The 22,833-nt window shown below is 44.6% G+C and overlaps 1 protein-coding gene across 1 annotated transcript in view; it reads left to right on the forward strand.

The window, feature by feature from the left end:
• Positions 1 to 6,873: 6,873 nt before the first annotated feature.
• Positions 6,874 to 22,833, forward strand: part of MYMK (myomaker, myoblast fusion factor) — a 28,674-nt gene continuing 12,714 nt past the window's right edge. The window contains exons 1-4 of the mRNA XM_015819976.1: positions 6,874 to 7,008; positions 8,105 to 8,219; positions 11,582 to 11,730; positions 12,773 to 12,889. Of these exons, the coding sequence (XP_015675462.1) occupies positions 6,874 to 7,008; positions 8,105 to 8,219; positions 11,582 to 11,730; positions 12,773 to 12,889 (516 nt within the window). The remainder of the gene's footprint in view (positions 7,009 to 8,104; positions 8,220 to 11,581; positions 11,731 to 12,772; positions 12,890 to 22,833) is intronic.

Genomic DNA, 22,833 nt, shown 5'->3' on the forward strand with positions numbered 1-22,833 from the left:
GCCCTCTGGACAAGGAGAGAAAGTAGCCCGAGAGTGAGGGGGCATGAAAAAAACCCCTGAGTGCAGAAAGGGAGCATCAGAGGAGGGGAAGGAGCTGCAATCCATCCGGAGGGAGTACCAAGACCTCACGGAGGTGTTAGCAAGAGAGAATGTGATGTCCTACCCCCTCACTGCCCCACAGACAGTGCTATCAAGATCCTGCCCGGGGCAAAACTTTCTAAACTGAAAATGTACTCCATGACTCTGAAGGAGCTGAAGGAGCTGAGGGAGTACTTTCATAAGAATTTAGCAACAGAGTTTATCCAAGTGGCGAAATCCTGAGTAGCGACACCAGTACTGTTGAAAAAGAAAGATGGGTCGCTGAGATTATGTGTGGATTTCTGTGGGGTTAACAGGGTGTGTGTACCCCCTCCCTCTCATGAAGGACATGCTAGGACATTTAGCCAAAGGGAAAATATTCATGAAATTAGACTTGAGGGAGGCATACTACCAAGTGAGAATTAAGGTGTCAAGATTCTGACTAATGGAACACTTCAAAGAACTTCCAGACATTGTTTATTCTAAAAAGTCTTTAATCATATGAACACAGTGTCGGCACAACATGGATGGATGCTAAGATCTGAATTTCCCTTTGCTATTCCCCTCCCCTATTTTGGAGTCATAATTCACATTTTCCAATCAACTTGGAGGGCAAAGATTCACTTCCATTCCCTTCCCGCGCTTCTCCTCCTCTCCCACCATCATCTGAATTAACTCTAAAAATACCAAACAATTCTGCATATCTTGTCAAAGCAATAATATCCAATATTAGCAGCGTTGACATCTGGCCCCCCTTACAAAAAGGATAGGTCCTGTATGTGAACAAAAGCATATGTTAGGGATTATCTCTTGGTTTGTTGGGGGTTTTCTCATGAAACTTTTTGATGAGTCGGTCAGCCTTCACATCGTTAGATTTCACCCAAGTAGCTTCGGACAGCGAGTACCCCTTCCATTGTACTAGGTACTGCAATTTCCCTTTAAAAATTCTGGAGTCAAGAATACGTTTCACTTCATAGTGAGTTTGACCTGCTACCATGAGGGGCCTGGGTGCCTTCTTAGGGGGAGGTCTTAAAGTGGAGCCCCGATAAGGTTTCAACAAGCTGCAATGGAAGACAGGGTGAATTCTACCTAAAAGTCTAGGGAGTTTCAGTTTTACGGTGACCAGATTGATGATCTTTACGATAAGAAAAGGCCCCAAGAATTTTGGTCCTAATTTCTTACTGGGTAATTTGAGGTGTAAATATTTAGTCGACAGATAAACCTTTTCCCCAACTTGGAATGTTCTTTGGGGAGCCCTCTTTTTATCAGCCTGCTTTTTATAGGTTTCAAAGGTCTTTTTTTAAAGCAGTTTTCGTATTTCTCCAAACTTCTTCCCATCCCCTCACCCATTGGTCGAGTGTCTGAGAAGTGGTTGGCACCTGAGGGTATTCAGGTGTTGGACCGAACTCTTTTCCTGTGGCTACTCTGAAAAGTGTGTAGCCAGTACTGCTATGCACAGAATTATTGTACGCCACCTCTGCAAAAGGGAGGTCATTCCAGTTTGTCTGTTGGTAGGAAACGTAGCATCTGAGATATTGCTCCACCATTTTGTTAGCGGATTCTGCAGCCTCATTGGTGGCCGGATGAAAAGCAGATGATAAACCTTGAGATGATCCAATTAATTTAAGAAAACTCCTCCAAAACCTCGCTGTGAATTGCACCCCCCTGTCCGAAATTATCCGCTTAGGGGCGCCATGCAGCCGGTAGATATGTCCCTTCAGCAGGTCTGCATCGGCGGCTGTGGCCGGGCCGGCTCTGAAAGAAGAAAGCAGGACACCTGGTTGGGAGGAAGAGCGGGCGGACAGGCATGGCTCTGGTCCCTCCCTGGCGGGCCGCCCTTTTTTCACCCGGAATCCTGCGGCAGGCACCTCCCTTGCGGCTACTCCCCTTAAAGTGGCGGCGATGCTGCCGGGTCCGCCACATGGCCGGGAGAAGGCAGCCGGAGGCCGAGTGGTTTTGGCCACGCCCACGCTCCAGCCGCGACCCTGGCCTTACGAGCTGCAGGGGGAGGGGTGGGCACTGGGTTGCAGAGCCCGGACGGCCAGCAGCGACAAGGGGAAGCTGGGCCATCTCCTCGCCACCACCCGGTGGCCGTCTGGGGGTTCCGGGCACTGGCGGCTGCCCTGCTGGGTGCCCCTCCGCAGCCTCAGTCAGGAAGCCTCCAATGGGGCTCTGTCCTCCACGCAGAGCAAGGCCTAGGTGGCGATGGCTGGACCCCTGGCATGGCCTCTCTGCCTCCAGCCCTTACCAGGCACTGAGAGGACAGGGCCACTGGGTAGGAGTTGGCGGCCTTTTGGGAGAGCAGAACCCCCATCCGCCCCAAGTTCAACACTTGAGTCAGGAAAATCCCCAGTCAGTGCGGCTCCCTGCAGTATCTCACTCCTAGCAGCAGGAATTTTCGGATGGACCGATGCCCCCTCTGTCTCCTGTGTCAGTGGCCATCACCGTCAGCTGGTGCAGCTCGCCTGGAGATGGCTGTGGCTGTAGCGATGGCTGCTGCTTCTATGGTGCTGGTAGAAGGGCCTGGGACCGCCGGTTCGCCCCCCCCCCCTTCATCTGTCCCCTTGGCTGAGCCTGGGTTGGCAGTGCCTCAGCATGAGTCGGCTTTCTCCTCCTTCATGGAATCGAAGGCGACTCTCAACATGTCGATGGCTTGTTCCAGGAATCGGCTGGAGCAGGTTGTCCTTGTCTTCACTAAGGTGGAGCGACCTCTCCATCTTGACTTTCCAACCTGGCTGGTGACTGCCATGTCGGAGCGTCACCTTCCTGGATCTCTTATCCCAGTCCTCCTTCTTCCCGACGCCCATCAACCACCTGGGTTTGTGGCGGCATTTCATAGCCACCACCTTGTCCAATGAGCTCAAGGATTGAGAACTGGATCAGTTGGGCTCTGCTTGGTGGGAGAATTCCCCTCCTGTGACAGTTTCTTCCCTTTCCGTTCTGATATCAGTCATCATTTCCTTAGCCCCCCGGCAAGGGTCTTCCTTCCGGGTTGACTATTACTGCAGATCCTGCCTAATGTCAGGGCCCACTTCAAAACCTCATTCCAAGAAAGCAGGACTCTTGGAACAGTTTCATCCCAAAAGGAACTTTTATTGGGAGAAGCTGATAGCAGGCATAGAAGGCAGGATCTGAGGGTTTCCCGCTCAGATCAATAGGTTAAAAGAGTCCCAAGCAAACCCCACCCCAACAGTTCATCCGGTCAGTTTGAATGGGCAATCCCACTGATTACATGGGTGTCCTGTGGCATGCCCATCACTGCCCATGCCACCACATTATGGACCAGTCGAAGGTTCTAGTGGGCTTCAAGGGCTGGCCGATGTAGAGTGCATTGCAGTAGTCAAGCCGTAGGTGAAGAGGACACAACTGACTACCTGCTATAATGCCAGAGGATCTAAGAAGGATAAATTTTATTCCTGTCTTTGAAAAAAGAGCCAAGTAACTACCAGTCAGCTTGATGCTAATACTAGGCAAAAAAATTCTGGAACAGAGTATTAAACAATTTGTGAGCATTTGGAAAAAAATAGTGCATTTTGTGATAGGATTCTATATAACCTTAACTCATTTGGAAGAGTCTTTCATTGAGATCCTACCAGACAACATAACAAAATAAGGCCTGCCAGATGCCACCACTGGATGCAGAGCTGGTTTAGTGACTGTTAATGATTTTACATGGAGCTGGCAGGAACGTAGGTAGGCTCCATTGTAGGCTTTGTGTTCAACTTGTTTATAAATATGTTGGGTGAGATAATGAACAACTTTACTATCAAATCTGCAGAGGAGAAACTGATGTGGAAAATAGCAAACATCTCAGAAGATACCAAAATGCAGGAAAACCTTGACCGGTTGGAATAACAGACAGAAGTAATATGGATTTCAACCAGGGCAAATGAAGCAATTCAAAGGCAAGAGTCTAGGACAGGACATGTCAAGTTCCTGGCACCCTAGAGCAGGATTCTGTTGAGGCCATCCAGAATCAGATTCGATACTTTCAATTTTACATCCGCTTTGTATCTAAAAATCAATTGATGAAGAGGGGAAACACCTAACGTGCAGATGCACTGATCTAATAGTTTTGTAAAACAATTTTTCACCTGGACGGGACACTACTGGACAGCAGTACATGTGAAAAGGTTTTAAGTGTCTTGGTGGATCACAAGCTGAACAGTGTGGTGCAGCTGTGAAATCAAAAATTAAACAAAACAATAAATGCAATCCAAGGCTGCATTAACAGAAGCATAATGTCAGGATCAGATGAGGTTGCTGTTGCTCTGAATGCAGTCTGTATTGGTCAGACTGCAGCTTGTCAATTGTGCTCTGAGAACAACTGATCAAGCAAGATGGATGGAAGACTTAAGAGAAAGAATTAGACATGCTGGGTGGACCACAAGGAGATGCAGTCATGGTTGTTACGTATCTGAGGAACTGTGCCCCAGAAGATAGGACAGATTTGTTTACAGTTGTTCCAGGACACAAAACATTGGATTTAAATAATAACAAAGCGGGTTGAGTTGGACTTCAGAAAGAATTCCCTATGAATAAATGCTGCCCAGAGTCAGGAGAGCCAGCTGTCAGGGACATTTTAGCAATCTCTGCTCTGGGCAGGACACGGGACTGGATCGTCTCCAAGATCCATCCCAACTCTTACTTGTCTCCTCAGACCTTCTGTGTGCCACCATAGGGTGAAGGGGGATACATGCTGTCTAAATAACCCACCAACTGCTCTGAGGGGAAGGAGACCATTTCCAGACATTCTTGGGCAATCCTGGATTGTAAGCCACTCAGAGTCATTGACTGAGATAGAAATCAATCAATACATCAAATAAATAAATCCCAACTCCTCTCCAGAGGCTTTGTGGATCAAGAAACCCTGAACACCCCTTTCTCTCTGGGGGATGCAGTTCTGTTTTTGGCCCAGCACTCTAGAAGTACTTATCAAGGAGAGATCCAACCTGGAATTAGGGAGAAATTTCCTCAAATTAGAAGAATTATTCAGTAGAATGGCTTGCCTTCAGAAGTTGTGGGTGCTCCATCACTGGAGGTTTTCAAGAAGAGACTGGACAGCCATTAGTCTGAAATGGTATAGGGTCTCCTGCTTGAGCAGGGGGCTAGACTAGAAGACCTCCAAGGCCCCTTCCAACTCTGTAGTTCTGTAATCTTGTGATGGAGCTGCATGTCCTGACTTGGCAGAGCAGCCCCATAGACATTTCCAGCAAGCAAGAGGGTAAAAAGGAAATATAAAAAGAAGGAAAAGAAAAGGGTTCTATAGTGCCATCTTCCTGACTCTGTGCCTGAGATGTGGAACTGGGAAATTAACCTCAAAGGGTCCAAATTTGACATAATTTATTTTTATTTTAAAAAAATAAGAAAAGGTAAACATTCCTTCATGATAGAAAGAAAAATCATATATAGCATCTGAATGTCCAACAGCAAAATATACAAGGGAATACCTACTACAGTGGATGGGCCAGTGTGGTTTTTATGTCATTCACTAGCACCCTGGAAAACATTCAAGAAAGGCTTGCAAGGAACAGACCCAGAAAGTGGCACAGAAAACTTGGCTGGGGTTATTTCTCCTGATTCTCCCAACGGTGCTTCCTCAACCTCCTGGCCAGAAAGGAGATTGGTTGCACCTTGAAAGTTCTTTTGATCCAGCAGTGTCCCTGAGAGACAGCCATGTCACTTGGGAGATGAAGTGGGAGATGAAAGGAGGCCTTGGGGTGGTGGTACCAGCAAAGTCATCCTGCTGGTCAAAATCCAGTCAATCATCTGGATTTTTGCCTGACTTTCCTGGCCTGGCTTGATTTGAGCCAACGCTGAGGTCCAGGGGAGCCCCCATTCCCATTTGAGCTGCATTGTTCCTTTCTGGGAAAGGGCTTCTTTTTTTGCAATTTAGTTTTGATGTTTTTGAATAGATATACAATTAATTAATTAATGGTTAATTAATTAAGTAATTAGTGGTATAGGGTCTCCTGCTTGAGCAGGGGGTTGGACTAGAAAACCTCCAAGGTCCCTTCCACCTTTGTTATTCTGATTGTATGTTGATTTTTATTTTGAGGCTTTTATTTTAAGATGGGAGTCAGGTGGCATACATAGCTGATAAACAACAAAGAATAAAGGTTTGGAATTTATTCATTAAATTGTGACATGTTTTAATTGTGTTTTACTTGCATTTACTTATATAGGCTGCAATCTGGTACTTCTGTGTGCCCAGAGCAGGCACCTAAAGAGGCCAGGAAACAGCTTTGACAAGGCGGAGAGCATCTGACTCCCCATCCCTGTCCTTTGGGGCCAGGCAGCTGGGAGCCATGTGCCCAGGAGCCCATCCTCAGCAACCCCAAAACCTCCTTGGGGAAGAAGGATACTGTCTATGGCCTTTGCCCATCTCTTCATGGCCTCCGCAGATCAAATCCCCTTCTGTCTTGAGCCAGACCCTGGACTTCTCCTCCCCACACATTTGCCCCAATAGGGAACATTTTATTCCAAAGGGCTCAGTCAACGACCAAGAGTGATCTCCTCCTCCTCCCCATCTGCCCTTCTCAAGAATTGCTCCAAAGACAGCTGGCTGCAGAGGGAAACCTCCTCCTGGGAGACGGAAGGGGCCATTTGTTCAAGTGGAAGCCAAGAACAGGAGCAGCCGGTGGGCTCTCAGCAACTGTTCTCCATTGAAGAAGAGAAGAGAAGAGACGAGGAGGCATCCTTGGTCCGAACTGCCCTTTCCACAGCACACCCGAGTCCTGGCCTTGGCTCCTCAGTCTCTTGGGCAGCCGGGCGGTAGGAGCTGCTCTCCTCCCAATGGGCTCTTTAGCTGCCAAGTTCCTCCTGCCCACCTTCAGCAGCCTTGCCTTCCTCCCCACCATCAGCATTGCAGCCAAGAGGCAGTTTCACATGGAGGCCATGGTCTACTTCTTCACCATGTTCTTCATCTTGGTAAGTCCTCCTTCCCACTAAAACTTTAAATAAGAATTCTCATTCGTAAAAAAGAGAGAGGGTGCTTTGTATTCTTGCATGAAAATAGTATAAGTAATGTCTGTGTGCTTTTCTTCCTCTGTATCTTTTTCTCATAACATGTTTGGTTAACCCCCCATTGCAATGCATGTCTGAGCTAGTTCTTTTTGCTGTAACAGACTAAGATTGTTAAATTCTGGAGACAATGATATATTATGAACCAAGTCCCAGTTCAACCAGGGATCTTTGCCTTTCGGGTCCTGAAAAAAGCAAGTTGTTTAACAGCCTGGAAAAAAATCCTTTGCACACAAGAAGAGAAACACAGAATACCAAGGAGAATTTTCAGAGAAGATTTTGGTGCCAGCAGAAACAACCAGGTGTCGCAGGACTTTCATGGGCAAAGTTTCAAGTTTTTGTGGAAACCGTTCCATCTCTCTCTCTCTCTCTCTCTCTCTCTCTCTCTCTCTCTCTCTCTCTCTCTCTCTCTCTCTCTCCCTCCTCCCTCCCTCCCTCATCTATTTCTCAACAGCATATCAGTTACAGCTCTCTTCCAAGACAGTAATCTACGCATCTGATAGAAATGGAACTACATAGCGCTGACCACTTTTTCAGTGTCTATACCTACATACTTCTTACTCCTACGAATCTTTGTTGTTTATCTGAGTGGATGCCAATCAAAACACCAAGCTGTTTATTTCTGAAGAATGCCTATGGTGCAATGGGCCAGAAGCCTAATTAAAGTATAAAAAAAGTCAGGTCAGGCAAGGAGCCAGAGGTCAATCAAGTCTGGCATGGTTTAACATTTTTGTTTCTGGTCATTTCAGAGAACTGGTTTCAATTTTTAATGACATAAGTTGCGAAGAATCTTAAATTTTACTTCTGTTCTCTGAGACTATAGCCTTTGTCCACAGATGATCAAGATCTTTTCTGCAATGACACCAACCCACTGGAATATCCTGACAAAGTAAAGGGGGAGGGTTAATTGTCTTTCAAACAAGAGGATTCTGATCTAGCTTTTTTAAATTACAATTTTTATCACAGAAATACTGGAAATAAATAAGCAACTGTTTCTCAACAGGTCTGCCATGCCTGTGAAGGCCCCGGGCTCACCTTCCTTTGTTTCATGAAGTATGATCTGCTGCAATACTTTAGCATTTTTGGAACCACATTATCCATGTGGGTCTCGCTGATAGGTAAGGAAGAATGGCTGCTGCTTTTGAATATATGTCTGGGGGGGGGGGGCATTAAGGAAATCTGAAGAAGGGAATAACCAAAATTGTATAGGAAATCTTTGAGCCTTGTAATCTGTCAGCTTTTCAATATCCAGCATTAAGAAAAAGCGCTCCAAAACCTCTTCCTAATAAAAATGTCTAATATTAGAGAAGTCCAGGTCCCCCTTCTTTGTCACACACATTCTTCCTCACATGCACAGTCTCCACCCTAGAGCCATGTTGGTGCACACAACATGCTTTCTCTTTTCGTAAAAAAAGAGAGCAGCAAGAGGGAGCAGGATGTGCGCTGTAATGAGAAAGCCAAGAAAAAGCTCAAGGAAAATGCAAGTAACCTTCTAAGACAAAATTCAGGGACATAACTGGACAAACCATTGAAGGAACAAAGGAACAATGTCTGATCTTGATGAACATAAATCACCAGGATCGACAGATCCCAGTTCTGGAGGAGCTGGCAGTTATCTCAGAACCATTGCACCATATCTTTCAAAAATCCTGGAGCACTGGGATTGGGAAAGGGCTGATGTGGTTCCCATCTTCAAGAAAGAAAGAAAAGTGCACCTAGGAAACTACCGACAAATCAGTTTAACCTCAATACCTGGGAAGAGCCTAGAAAAGATAATCAAAAAACAGATCTGCGAACAACTAGAAGAAAACAAAGTTATAACCAGTAGCCAGCACAGTAGAAGGAAGCATTAACATTGAACCACAACTTTTTACTTTTCCATAATATTATAAACTAGCCATTTCTATAACAACAAATGAATCTAATCAGTAAAACCCAAAATCCCCCCCCCATTTTTTTTAGTCATCAGGTTTTTGATACCTTGCTAAACACTGATGGTACTCAAATATTATCATGTCCTAAAAGTAGTACAATCTGTGAAAAGGTCGAAAAGTCCTGCATTACAATACACAACATCCAGAGCAATTACCACTTTGTTTACAACAAACTCCCCACTTTGTTGTTTGCATGTACACTGAGCTTCTGCACTGGAGACAAATTCCTTGTGTGTCTAATCACACTTAGCCAATAAAGAATATTCCTATATTCCTATTAAGTGTTGGATTTCCAACATCTATATCTAAACAAAAATATGAAGACTACAATGTTAAATGTATTTAAGAACTAAATGGGACTGATTTCTTTATGAACACAAGAAGACAACGCATTAAGAGCCTAAAACAAAGGCTTCCCAAAGTTTCTATCCACCATAGACATTGATTTATATTCATAATTCTTTTATCATTGACCTTTCCAAAACTACCAACACTCTCAATGATTCTGGGTGGCCTATGCATTTAAAGCAAAGAAACTGAAAATGCGGGGATAGAAAGGAAGCTCATCAAATTTGCAGATGACACCAACCTGGGGGGAATAGCCAATGCTTTAGAAGATAGACTCAAGATCAAGAAACATCTTGACAGATGTGAGCATTGTGCCTTATCCAACAAAATGCAATTGTGAGAAAAGTTTTTCTTAGGGAAGGAAACTGGGTATGTCTAGTCTAATGAAGAGAAGGACTAGGGATGACATGATAGCAGTATTCCAGTACTTGAGAGGCTGCCACAAAGAAGAGGGGGGTTGACCTATTCCAAAAGCACCCGAGAGCAGGCGAAGAAGCAAAGGATGGAAGATTATCAAAGAGAGATCCAACCTAGAAATGAGGGATTTCCTGACAGTGAGAACAATTAACCAGTGGAATAGATTCCCTCCAGAAGTTGTGGGTGCTCCAACACTGTTGGTTTTCAAGAAGAGACTCGACAGCCATTTGTCTGAAATGGTATAGAGTCTCCTGCTTGAGCGGGGGTTGGAGTAGAAAACCTCCAAGGTCCCTTTCAACCCTCTTATTTTGTATTGTGGGGAAAAAAGATTCCAGACCACAAAAAAATGGAAGAGACACAACCACCTCTCAGATGGAATGCCCTTATCTGTAAGCCAAAGCCAGGACTTGAGTCAGGTCTTCAAGGTCCATCTAAAGGGGAGCACAGTTGGGGCTGTTTAGACCTCTGGGTGCTGCTGTTCCAAAGAAAAGGTGTCAACCATCCCATTTGGCATATTCAAGAAAAGAAACCCCCAGCTCTTTAGAATGTCCAAGAGTGTAGCTTTATTGAAAGATCCATCTAGGCACAGCAGAAACAAAGTCAATTCTGGGATTTTCCTGCAAAAACCTACATAGGTAAAACCCCTTTTTCCCCTCCATGCCATCCACAGTTCATAGTTCACTTCTTTTGTTTTAGGAAAAACTGTCTGTTTCAAACATTCTTCATAACTTGACCTTGGTGAATAATGTCTCACCAGCAACAGAAGGCACTCTTGTATTCCATAGCCTCTCCCCACCCTTAGGAATTCACCACCCTCCTCCTAACACTGTGTGGGAAACTGTGAGCAAAAACCAGGTGCAGGTAACTATGGAGGCAAGTTTGTTTGTTTCCTGAGTCCAATCACATAGCATTGTTTAAGAGACAGGACTGGACATATTGGTTCTATCTGACCACATAGGAAGAAACAAGGGAAGAGGGACAATGCCTCAAATCACTAGGCTCTGTTCCAGGGTTTGGCCACCTTCTTCCACATAGGGAGAAGAGGCTGTGTCTGTGAGCAGATGCACTTTCCTTGTCAGTCTTTACTTGGCAGGCCAGACAGGAAATATGACCAGATGAGTTATTTCTATTTTGTTATAAACCGACTTTAATAGAATCTTGGAAGTCTGAAAGTACAAGTCTCCCACTGTCTCCTTTCCAATCCAAGGAACCCAGGAAACTCTTTTCTTTTGGGCCTCTTGCCCCACCCACTGTCCAACTGCAGGCTTTGCAGTCTCTTATCCAGCCATTTCTTGGCCCCACCTCCCAAGGTCTTTCTCATGTATAATCCCTCTCTTGTGAGCAAATACATTGGTACTTGGGAGGATTCTGGGGAAATCATAGAGATGTCTTTGTTTCATAAGGATAGTTGTGCTCTGCAGTCTATGGGCCAGGTGGCTCTTTCTTTTTGGGACTACGGGTTGGGTAATTTTGGTGGTGTGCCAGATGCAAGCCTATGGGCCATAGGTTGCTGACTCAGCTCTGTGCCATATAGGGCTTTGGGAGTGAGAATATGTCTACCCAACCTGCAGGTCTGTGCCCCAAAGCACAGAGCACATCATGGTTTCCCCTTTGGCCTCCCTTTTTCCAACTGGCTCCACTGAAGCAGCAACCAGATCTAACCCTGCTTTTTTTTAAGATCAGGTCAACTAGTTGCTGTTCTAGGGAACCTTTAAAAGTGTGTACTGGTAAGAGTTGGAATTTTAAATGAGGTTGTACTTCAATTCTTGTCATTTTATTAGCTTTGGCAGAGTTTGATGAACCCAAACGATCAACTTTGGTGATGTTTGGAGTGCTTACTATAGCTGTCAGGATCTACCATGACCGATGGGGATATGGTGTCTATTCTGGACCGATTGGCACAGCAGTTCTTGTGATAACAGTCAAATGGGTAAGGACACCTCTTTGCCACAGTAAAAAAAGTGTTGGCACATAAGGGTCACTTCAACTGAAATCTGAAAAGAACTTAAAAATAAAATTATCCCAATTTCAGGGAGGGATTAGTTTCCTGGTGACAGTGGACAGGATACTCTCAATCATTGAAAATTGCCATTCTCTTACAACAGTGCCCTATTGTGGCTTCATGTCATGATTGGGCACCATTTATGGCTTTTGCAGGCCTCAGAGGCTTCCTCTGAGGAATTCCATCATGGTCAAACTAGAAGCAAAAATGATCACCTCAACAATAGAAAGAAAAGGCCAAATATAAATACATCCTATTGTTAATGGGGAAAAAGGCAAAGGAGACTGGAATAAACTTCAAAATGATCTTGACGGGACCAAGAAAAGGATGATAATCAGAGAACTAGGAATGGTGAAGAGACATTGAAGTCCTGAAGATGTCTCACCTCTAGAAAAGAGACTTGGATGGGGGGAAATGACGGTATTCTCCAACTATCTGAAAGAACGCTATAGTGAAGAAGGTCAACATCAGCATCTTTTCCAGAATAATGGATTTAGATGATAGGAAGCAGATTCTGTTGAGAGAGGTGGAAGAAACATTATAACAAAAAGGGCAATTTGAGCCAGGAACTATAATTCCTTCATGGGATGTCTTCAGGTGGGAACATGGGATATCCAGGATGTTTCAGTGAGAGGCCTGCAAAGAGCAGTGTGGCCTTGCCCACCCACCCCACTTGGGGACTTCATAAATTAAGAGATAAATTAGACCCCACCCCCCACCCTAGCAAAATCGAATGGAAACTGAACTTTCTTAGTAGGTAAGAAAAGGTCCTAACCTGGCAATCCCACTGAACCTATTTCAACTAGACAAGTGCAACACTATATCCAAATAGGATTTTGAGGGATACAAAATATGTCACTACAAGCATAACTGTGTGATGGAATTTTCCTGCATCACTAGGGTTTAAAATTAAACTTGACTGTGGTGATTGAAGAAAGTGCAATCTCTGTAATCTCTCTTCTTTCTCCAGCTGCAAAAGATGAAGGAGAAGAAAGGGCTGTATCCAGATAAGAGCGTCTACACACAGCAGGTTGGGCCCGGCTTCTGTTTTGGGGCCCTGGCTTTGATGCTGAGGTTTTTTTTTGAGGTAAGCTTGTCCGATCAAATGCAAAAGAGAAAAACCACTCAGAGCAAGGTGATAACCAGCACCTTGAATTGCACCTGGAAAGATACCCATAGCCAATGTAGCTCAGGTGGTGGTGGTGTTGCATATGCTGGGTATCCAGCCCCTTTATTACCTTGCAGCTGCAGTTTGCATGGCTGAAGTTTCTGAATGCTCTTCAAGGGAAGCCCCATGTAGAGTGTGTTGAAATAAGATCTGACAAGGGCCTGGGGACAGGGAGCAAGGCCTCAGGCTGAATCTTTACACAACCCCCGCATCAACCCCAACTGGAACTGAGCCTGGAGGAAAGGGGAAGACCAGCAGCATGCAGGGCCACCCAGCCCCAGCTTCCAGAGTCAGTCCAGAAGGACACCATGATCCATAGTATCAGATGACACTGAGAGGTCAGTAAGAGCCAGGATGTAAGAGCCAGCGGTCATCCATGAGCATGATCAATGCTGTCTTAGTCCGAAACTTGGCCTGAACCGTGCGGGCGGTGTTGGGAGGGACTCGTCGCTCCCATGTAACACCGCTGCTGCGCGAGCTGCACTGGTTGCCGGTAGCCTTCCGGGTGCGCTTCAAGGTGTTGGTCATCATCTTCAAAGCGCTCCATGGCATCGGACCTGGATATCTCCGAGACCGCCTTCTGCCGCAGATTACCTCCCATCGGCCGGTACGCTCCCANTCTTCCAACAAGTGGGATTGGCCTAGGGGAATTTTTAGTGGGGTTTTAAGAGAAATTTTAATTATATAGGCCATAGTAAATATTTCTTTTTAATTAGGTTTTAAATTGGGTATTTATTGTTGTATCTGTTTTATAAGGCTGTCAGCCGCCCTGAGTCCGTAAGGAGAAGGGCGGGATAAAAATTGAATAAATAAATAAATAAATAAATAAACTGAAAGAGGCCTGAATTATATACTTTAGCAAAGAGACCCCTCCTTCGTATAAGGAGGACTTAATTATCACCCAGGCCCCTCCCGCACAGCCTTAAGAAGCTGGGGGGGGGCATGGATTCAATGCAGATGATCAAACTGAGAGGGTCCTGCCCACTTCCTCAGGTTTTGCAGGCTCAAACTCTTCCCAGGTCATCTTGCAAGATGTAGCCCCCTTCCCACCTCCCTCAATTCTGCTTTAAAGCTGGAGTTCAACATACAGCAAATGCAAGCAATTTTGTCTGCCAGATGTGCAGCCTATCACTCACAGAGCCCCTTTAAGTGAATTTCAATATTGCTCCTCCAAGGGGGGCTGCATCACCCAAAACAGGGTGGCTGGGTGACCACAAATGGACACAAGACATGTGAAGAAATAATTGCATTTTGCTGCCCTTGATGGTAGGCTCTAATAGCAGCTTGAGCTCGTGTCCAGTCGTCTTCACTTCTATCTTCCACCAGGGGTACTCTAGGTGTCTGTTAGCTCATTTAAGTTCTCTCTGTTAGAAACGTGATTAAAACACCAACAAAGTTGGGTTGGTAAGAAAAGAGTTTATTCTGCAGAAAAATTGAAAAGCGGTTTGCAAAGCGCAGTGGATCCTGGTGAGAGATTTCAACAGGAAGTTCTAAACCCAGAGACCACACAAAAATATTCAAACTCATAATATTATATACACTCCTATCGCGATGCCCCTGTCCCCTCCCCTTGGGTCCCATTTGAGAGGACTTCCGGGGGAACAATCTGTCCGATCCGCCTAGCCAGAATACATCATCCCTCCCCCCCCTCGGTTACATTGTTCCGAACTTTCCTCTGCCATCCTTTTGTCTTGTTAAGTGTGTCTTCTAGCCAAGCCTCCTACGTGCAGGGCTTGGTTAATCTTTCTATTGTTAGTCAATTGAAACCGTTTTATTTTTAAACTTCTCTGTTTCTCACAAATCCACCCTCTCTATTTTTTATACTAATTTAAAAATAAAAATTTTCCTCAAATGGTTTTAAACTTTCCCGGATCTCCTCTGCATTCTCGAAGTCAAGTATTGCAGCATTGGTTGTATTTACCATTCCCTCCACCGTGTTTTGTACAATACTTCTTATTATAGGGATCAAGCAGGGTAAGCACATTAACCCGAAGAATACACCTGCTAACATGAATAAAGCTTGTTTCCAGTTTCTAAAAATTCCTCCCAAGAACCCCTCATCATCAAGTATTCCAGTCCAGGTTTGGACCGGTACATGGGCTATTTTCCTCATCCTGTTTGTTATTTCCTCAATGGCTTTCCCTTCATCGTCTATTTGCAGACAACAGTTGGTTAAATTAAATTTTCCACAGACCCCTCCTTCTTCTGCCAATAAATAATCCAAGGCTAGCCTATTTTGATAAATTGCAGTCCTCATTTGGGTATTTTGTTTAGCCAACTTATTTAATGCTAGCGCTGTCTTGCTAGTGATAATGTCCAGAACCGCTTGTAACCTAATAATGCGATTCAGCATATAAATTGGAGTCCTATATCCCCATGATCCATCTTCAGCCCAAGTGGCAGGTCCATACACCTGTATTATGCGTTCAGGTGGCCATTCATTATCCTTCCAATTTCCAATTTTTAATGATTGTTTTCTCCTAGCTCCCTTCTCCTCATATACTGCTATTCCAAGTTTTTCCCCTTGAGGAATAGGAAGTAGGAAAAAACTAGGCTTTATATTTCCCAATACACATGAACCACACCAATTGCTAGGTAGGCTGGTATATGCAAATTTTCCACATATCCAATAAAATCCTTGCGGAGCAAACCATTCTTGGGATGCATTGTCCCAAAGCCCCTGTAGAACCATGTTATTAAAAGGATTTTGTTCGATACTGTGCATGGTTTCCCAATTCTGAGTACTTGAGTCCCCGTAAGATCTCTGGCCCTCGCATACCATGGTTCCTACTTCCTCCCGGTTCTCGGAGCAGTTTCTCTGAAAGCAGAAGTGACCGATAATGGATGTAGTTAAAGCCCATTTTTGACTTTTCTTTGTTAATTTAGTAGTCCAAGTGGACGTAATGTTAGTGTCTTGGATATCAATTTCTTTAGCTTCCTAAGGCCATTGTTCCCCCATATTTGTTCCACCACATACATAACAATTCTTTACTCCCAGGGTGGTGGCTATCCTTTCAGCCAGATCTATAAATAGATTTTTGGTGAGAAAAGTGAGTCCCCAGGTATCAGGGTGATCGGCCTTTTCAAGCTCCTCATAAAAGGAGTGGAATAATTTTCTTTCTATTGGGGTCAGATTTTTACTTGTTACCTTAACGGTGATGCGGGTGCTCGGGTCCTTTCCTGGGCTCTCAATTCCCAATCCATATTCCTGTGATCCTTCATTGGGATCCATAAAATGCAAGCATGTGGGGGTACAATGGTCTTCTAAACAATCAGATTGTCTGACCCCCTTGGTTAAATTAAACCAACTGCTCTTCTCTGTCCACACCCTAGGTGAGCCCCTACCATCAGAGTACCAATATGTCTGGGAAGCCACGTAGGAGCTTCCTCTCTATTGTTGGTGATAAATGTATATCCTTTGTGTGAGGTAACTCCTCTGCCAACTCAGGGCCCCACAGGTGGTCCAGGGACTAAACTTCATGGCATAGCAGGCATCAAAGCAGATTCTACTCTTGTGATTAGCAGAGGTATTAGTGTTCTGTCCTAATAATAATGATGTTAGATTCTTTCCACTTTGAGAGGTAAATATCTGAATGGTTGTTTGATATTTCACACTAGAGGGGTCAATGCATGTAACCCTTCCTGTTTCATTACACAGGGAAAATCTGGTGGTATTATGAACACACATTCCCACCACCTTGTAGTTCATCTGGGTATGATATGTCAGAGTTTTGGTTACTTTATTACCCATTTTGGTGGTTCTAATGCAATCATTACAGTTATCAGAGTTATTTATACTTTGACCTTTGCATATGCTCCTGGACCCTACTACTCCCACTATAATCCATATTTTAATTACTCCTGTAACCAAGGTCATATTGAGGTCTAACATTATCCCAATTCTGTCCACCCCTGGAAAAGTACTTCTTCCCTTTCACTTTTAAGACCACCGTCTGTAACAGGGGCTGAGATTGGTACTCGGGACACCAGTCTTCGATGATCACTATATCACACTCTTCTCCACAGTCTCTGTGTATCGGTGCGCAGTCTGGGCAATGGGTACAACAACAACAATTACACCAACATTTACAGTCACAAAACCAACACATTTAACCCCCCCCCTTTTTCTAATGTCTCTATATTTTGCTTTTTCTTATTATCAACTTCAAAGGGTCAGGTTGAAGCACACTTTTCCACTTGGTTGGAGCGTCCACTAGTCCTTTCACATGGGTGTAGTGGGTCCAGCCCTTCTCTGCCGTTCGTACTGCTGTTTTGGATTTCAGCAGCGCCTTCCCACTTTGGAACCAGCTTTTCCTCCTTCCAACTCCGGATCAGCACCCAATCTCCGATCTGGAATTTGTGGACTGGAAACTCCAAGGGGGGTGTTTGTACCAGCAATCCTTGTTTCCTGAGGAAATCAAAATATCTGGACAGTTTATGTACGTATTGCTTCAGTACTCTATCTCGAGTTTGGAGTGAATCTATACAAATTTGTCCTGGGGTAAAAGCAACTCCAAATAATAATTCATAGGGTGACAGTTTTATGTCTTTCCGTGGCTGAGTTCTAATTCTCAGCAGTGCCAGTGGCAGACTCTTAGACTAAAATTAGTTTGGTTAATGATTCCTTTATCTTTGCATTAGCACTTTCCATTTTTCCACTGCTGGCCGTGTGACAAGGAGTGTGAAATTTCCAATTTATTCCCAAGGCTTCCATAATATTCTGCAATATCTTTGCAGTGAAATGGCTCCCTTGATCACTATCAATTTGAGTGACCATCCCGTACCTGGGAATAATTTGATCTAGCAATACCCTGGATATCACTTTGGTAGTGGCATTGCTACATGGGTAAGCCTCTACCCATCCGGTTAGATGGTCAATTATAACCAACAAAAACTTTATTTTTCCTATTCTAGGTAACTCTGTAAAATCTACCTGAATGCATTGGAATGGTCTTAGAGCAGGTGGCCTCCCTCCTAGTTGCTGTTTTCTCATAGCTTGTCTGTTAGTTTTCTTGCATATGAGACATTTTTCAGTGATTTGTTTGGCCAAGGTATAAATCCCAATGCACCCATAATGTTTTAGGAGTTCATCTACTAATGCTTGGACACCCCAGTGGCTTCCTTCATGTAACTTCTCCAATAGTCCTTGCGCTATGGGTTTATTGATTACCTGCCTCCCATCCGGAAGGAACCATTCACCCTTCTCTCCTTGTTGCCCACCTATCTGCATTATTTCTTTTTCCTCTGTTTCTGAAAACATAGGGATCTCTTCTAGTGTTTCACAATGGGTATTAAGACATTTATGCTTTCTTCATTTGCTGCCCTCTTGGCTTCTTCATCCACAATCCTATTTCCCACATTTTGAAAAGAATTGCCCCTCTCATGTGCACTCACATGTGTTATGGCAATTATTTTTGGTAACTGAAGGGATTCCATTATTTGTTTTATCAATTCTTCATGAATCAATTCCTTTCCTTTGCTGTTTATCAGCCCCCTTTCCACCCAGATTTTTCCAAAGGTGTGGACCACCCCAAAGGCGTACTTTGAATCCATATAAACAGTTCCAGCCTTGTTTTCTAACAATTTTAGGGCCTGATTTAATGCATACAGTTCGCAATTTTGGGCTGACCAATTCTTTGGCAGGCTGTTGGATTCTACCAACTCTTTGGTGTGTCCATTTATAATTGCATATCCGTTTTTCCTTAACCCACTCTCTACCCAGGAGGAGTCGTCTATAAATAACGCCTCCCCACCTTCTAGTGCCGTGGTTCTCAACCTGTGGGTCACGACCCCTTTTGGGGTCGAATGACCATTTCACAGGGGTCGCCAAAGTCCTGGAGTTTTTCCTCATAGAATCCTTATGAAACGCAGTCCGGCATATTCTTTTTGGTTTTTTCCCCTTTTTCATGAGCTGTGCTACTCCCTCTTATTCTATTGGCTTTTGAAAGCCAATAGAATTAGACTCTATTCAAGAGAGTCTATTCTATTGGCGTTCGAAAGGCAATATTCTATTGGATTTCGAACGCCAATAGAATAGACTCTCTTGAAAACAGTCTAATTCTATTGGCTTTCAAAAGCCAATAGGAATTGTCCAGGCTGTCTCTGCCCTGCTGAGCCCGCCAAAAGTCCCAGTCGGCAAACGTTGCTGCAAGTTGTCTGCAGCTAAGGCGAGCTTTTTGGAAGTTTACACCCCTCCCTGCTGAGCAACTACTAAATGTAAGTAAAAGAGGGCCAGGGGTGGGAGGGCCGCCCAGGAGCGCCTGGGCCTGCCTGCCGCTGCACCAAACCGGCGGTGGCCAAGGTGAGGCTAGCGGGGCAGCGGCGGGTGCTGGGAGGGTAGCTGGCACACGTGGGGCCCGGCGGGTGGCTTACCTCCCTTGGGCTGGGCCAGCTGGTGGCCCAGCCGGTGGTTGGCCTGCGCCGTCGCTGTCGCTTGCCATGGCCACCCAGGAGCGCCTGGGCCTGCCAGCCGCCGCACCGAACGGACGTCTTGCTCCGCCATTGCCGGCTCTGCGCAAGAAGCAGAGTTTCTTTTTCTTTTCTTTTCTTTCTTCTACCCCCCTTTCTCCCCCTCTTCTGTCCCCTCTCCCATTCTTTCCTCTCCTTCCCTTCCCTCTCCCCTCCTTTCTTTTCTTTTCTTTTCTTTTTTCTTTCCTTTTTTCTTTTTCTCCTCTCCTCCCCCTTCCCTTTCCTCCTCTCTTGTTCCTTGTCCTGTCCTGTCCTCTTGTCCCCTTTCCTTTTCTTTTCTTTTTCTTTTCTTTTCTTTTGTTTAATTTTCTTTTCTTTCCTTAATACCACGTTGAAGAATTAACTAACGGATGAGTTTATTACCTCATTAATGAAACAACTTCACGAATTAATGTACAATACTGAAGGTCCTTCTCCCAAACCTTTACCCCTTATTTTCAACTAAAGAAGACGAGAAAAGGAAAAATTATAAAGTAAGGGTCTTACTTTAGACTCACGTTGCATAAAGTCGTTTATAACCCGTGATTCTGCCTACACTCCCTGAGGTTGGGTGGTGCATCTTGGGCTCCCAAATCATGATGAATACTCGGTTATGTGGCCACCTAAATATGGACTTGTGGTTTCTCATGGTCTCAGATCTCTGGCTAAAAATCTGAATTGCATGAGCCTGGTTTCTTTCCCAGGATAGTAGCAATGTAGTTTACTGTTGTTATATTAAGACTGTTACCCATGCTACACCATGCTTCAAGACAAAATTCCATTTTTTTGTAATTAAAAATAAATATTTAACAACATATAATTACATATTGTTTTGTGATTAATCACTATGCTTTAATTATGTTCAATGCAAATACATCCTGCATATCAGATATTTACATTGCGATTCATAACAGTAGCAAAATTACAGTTATGAAATAGCAACAAAAATAATTTTATGGTTGGGGGTCACCACAACATGAGGAATTGTATTAAGGGGTCATTAACAGTGGTTGAGAACCACTGTTCTAGTGGATACTCTTCCAGATCCTGTCTAATTTTAGTTTGCAAATCAATCACCTCTGTACAATAATGTTCCAAACCCTCTTGATCCATTTGTCTAGTGTTGACCAGAAACTGGGCAGGGTTTAAATCAGTGGTTCTGAACCTTTCTAATGCCGCAACCCCTTAATACAGTTCCTCATGTTGTGGTGATGCAGGCCGACCACCGGCTGGACCACCAGCTGGCCCAGCCCAAGGGAGGTAAGCCACCCGCCGGGCCCCACGCGCGCCAGCTACCCTCCCAGCGCCTGCCGCTGCCCCGCTAGCCTCACCTTGGCCACCGCTTGTTCGGTGCGGCGGCAGGCAGGCCCAGGCGCTCCTGGGCAGCCCTCCCACCCCTGGCCCTCTTTTACTTACATTTAGTAGTTGCTCAGCAGGGAGGGGTGGGAATTTCCAGAAAGCTCGCCTTAGCTGCAGACAACTTGCAGCAATGTTTGCCGACTGGGACTTTTGGCGGGCTCAGCAGGGCAGAGACAGCCTGGACAATTCCTATTGGCTTTTGAAAGCCAATAGAATTAGACTCTATTCAAGAGAGTCTATTCTATTGGCTTTCGAACGCCAATAGAATAGAGTCTCTTGAATAGAGTCTATTCTATTGGCTTTCAAAAGCCAATAGAATCAGAGGGAGTAGCACAGCTCATGAAAAAGGGGGGGAAAAAAAGCCGGACTGCGTTTCATAAGGATTCTATGAGGAAAAACTCCAGGACTTTGGCGACCCCTGTGAAATGGTCGTTCGACCCCAAAAGGGGTCGCGACCCACAGGTTGAGAACCACTGGTTTAAATTGTGATCAGTGGTTAGTACCAGGTCATTCCTTTGCATTAGTATGGTTTCATATTTTAAAATTCTAGAATCTGTAAGCCACCTTGCTGCTTTTTGTTGCAATATTGTCCTGACTTGGTGGGGAGTACTCACAATAAGCGCTCCTCCAAAGGTTAGTTTTCTGCTTTCTTGAACCAAAAGTGCAGTGGCTGCTATTACCAGTACGCATATGGGCCACCCCCTTATTACAGGGTCCATAATTTTTGAAAGGAAGGCGACTGGCTTTCTTTGTCCAGCCCAATTTTGGGTTAACATTCCCTGTGCTATTCCATCCTCAGTATTTACAAACAGCTGGAAAGGCTTTTCCAAATTTGGTAGACTTAAAACCGGAGCTTTTACTAAAGCTTGCTTCAGATTTTCAAAGTTTCCTCTTTCATGGTCCTCCCACCTTAAAACCCATGGTTCAGTATCTATTAATTTAGAATATAAGGATTGTGTTAAATCTGCATATCCATCGATCCACAATCTGCAATATCCCACCAATCCTAGGAATTTTCTCAGTTCCTTTTTGTTTTTGGGTAGGGGTTGTGTGGCCACCCCTTCTATTCTGTCAGGAGCGATTCGCCGACTCGCTCCACTAATTAAGTGTCCTAAGTATTTCACCTCCCTTTCCATATATTGCAATTTGGTTTTGGAAACCCTTAGTCCCTGTTGTCCCAGAAAGTTTAATAACATTGGTAGCATCAATAGTTTCCCCTTTCTTTTTCCCAGAGATTAGAAGATCATCCACGTATCGTATTAAACAGGTCCCCTTGGGCAACTGTAAAGCCTCCAAAACTTGTTCTAAGACCTGTCCAAATAAGTTGGGAGATTCTGTAAACCCCTGAGGGAGTACAGTCCATTGGTATTGTTGTTTCCTTCCTGTGTAAGGATTCTCCCATTCAAAGGCAAACATGGGCCTCGACTCTTTGTCCAGAGGACATGCCCAGAAGGCATTCTTCAGGTCCACAACACTAAACCATTGGTGGTCTGGGGGGATTCTCCCCATTAAAGTGTAGGGATTTGGCACAACGGGGTGTCTACTCTGAACAATTCTGTTCAAAAGTCTCAAATCCTGGACTGCTCTAAAGGTCCAATCTGGTTTCTTTACTGGTAATATTGGAGTATTATAAGGTGACATAGAGGATTCCAAAAGACCATCCTTTAAGAGGACATCAATCACTGGCTGTAGACCTTTTCTTCCTTCCATTGAAATGGGATACTGTTTCTGCCTAATTATTTTGTTGGGTTCTTTCAAGTGGATTTTTAAGGGGGGGATCTGTAACCCCCCTCAGTTCCCCTCCCTCACCCAAACAGATGGGTTGATCTTATCCTCCTCCTCCTGGGTCAGTTTTCTCATTTATTTATTTATTTATTTATTTCATTTATACCCCGCCCTTCTCCCGGAGGACTCAGGGCGGCTTACAGCCAGTTTAAAACAATCCCACATAAATACCAAATACAAATCTAAAATAATTAAAAATAAATATTTGAATTGGCCGCTCTATTAAAATTTTGTTAAAACCAATTAAAATACCCCCTAGGCCAGTCCTGCCT

This window comes from Protobothrops mucrosquamatus, unplaced genomic scaffold (assembly GCF_001527695.2).
Source record: "Protobothrops mucrosquamatus isolate PMUCROS unplaced genomic scaffold, P.Mucros_1.0 scaffold1036, whole genome shotgun sequence".
NCBI classification, from domain to species: Eukaryota; Metazoa; Chordata; class Lepidosauria; order Squamata; family Viperidae; genus Protobothrops; species Protobothrops mucrosquamatus.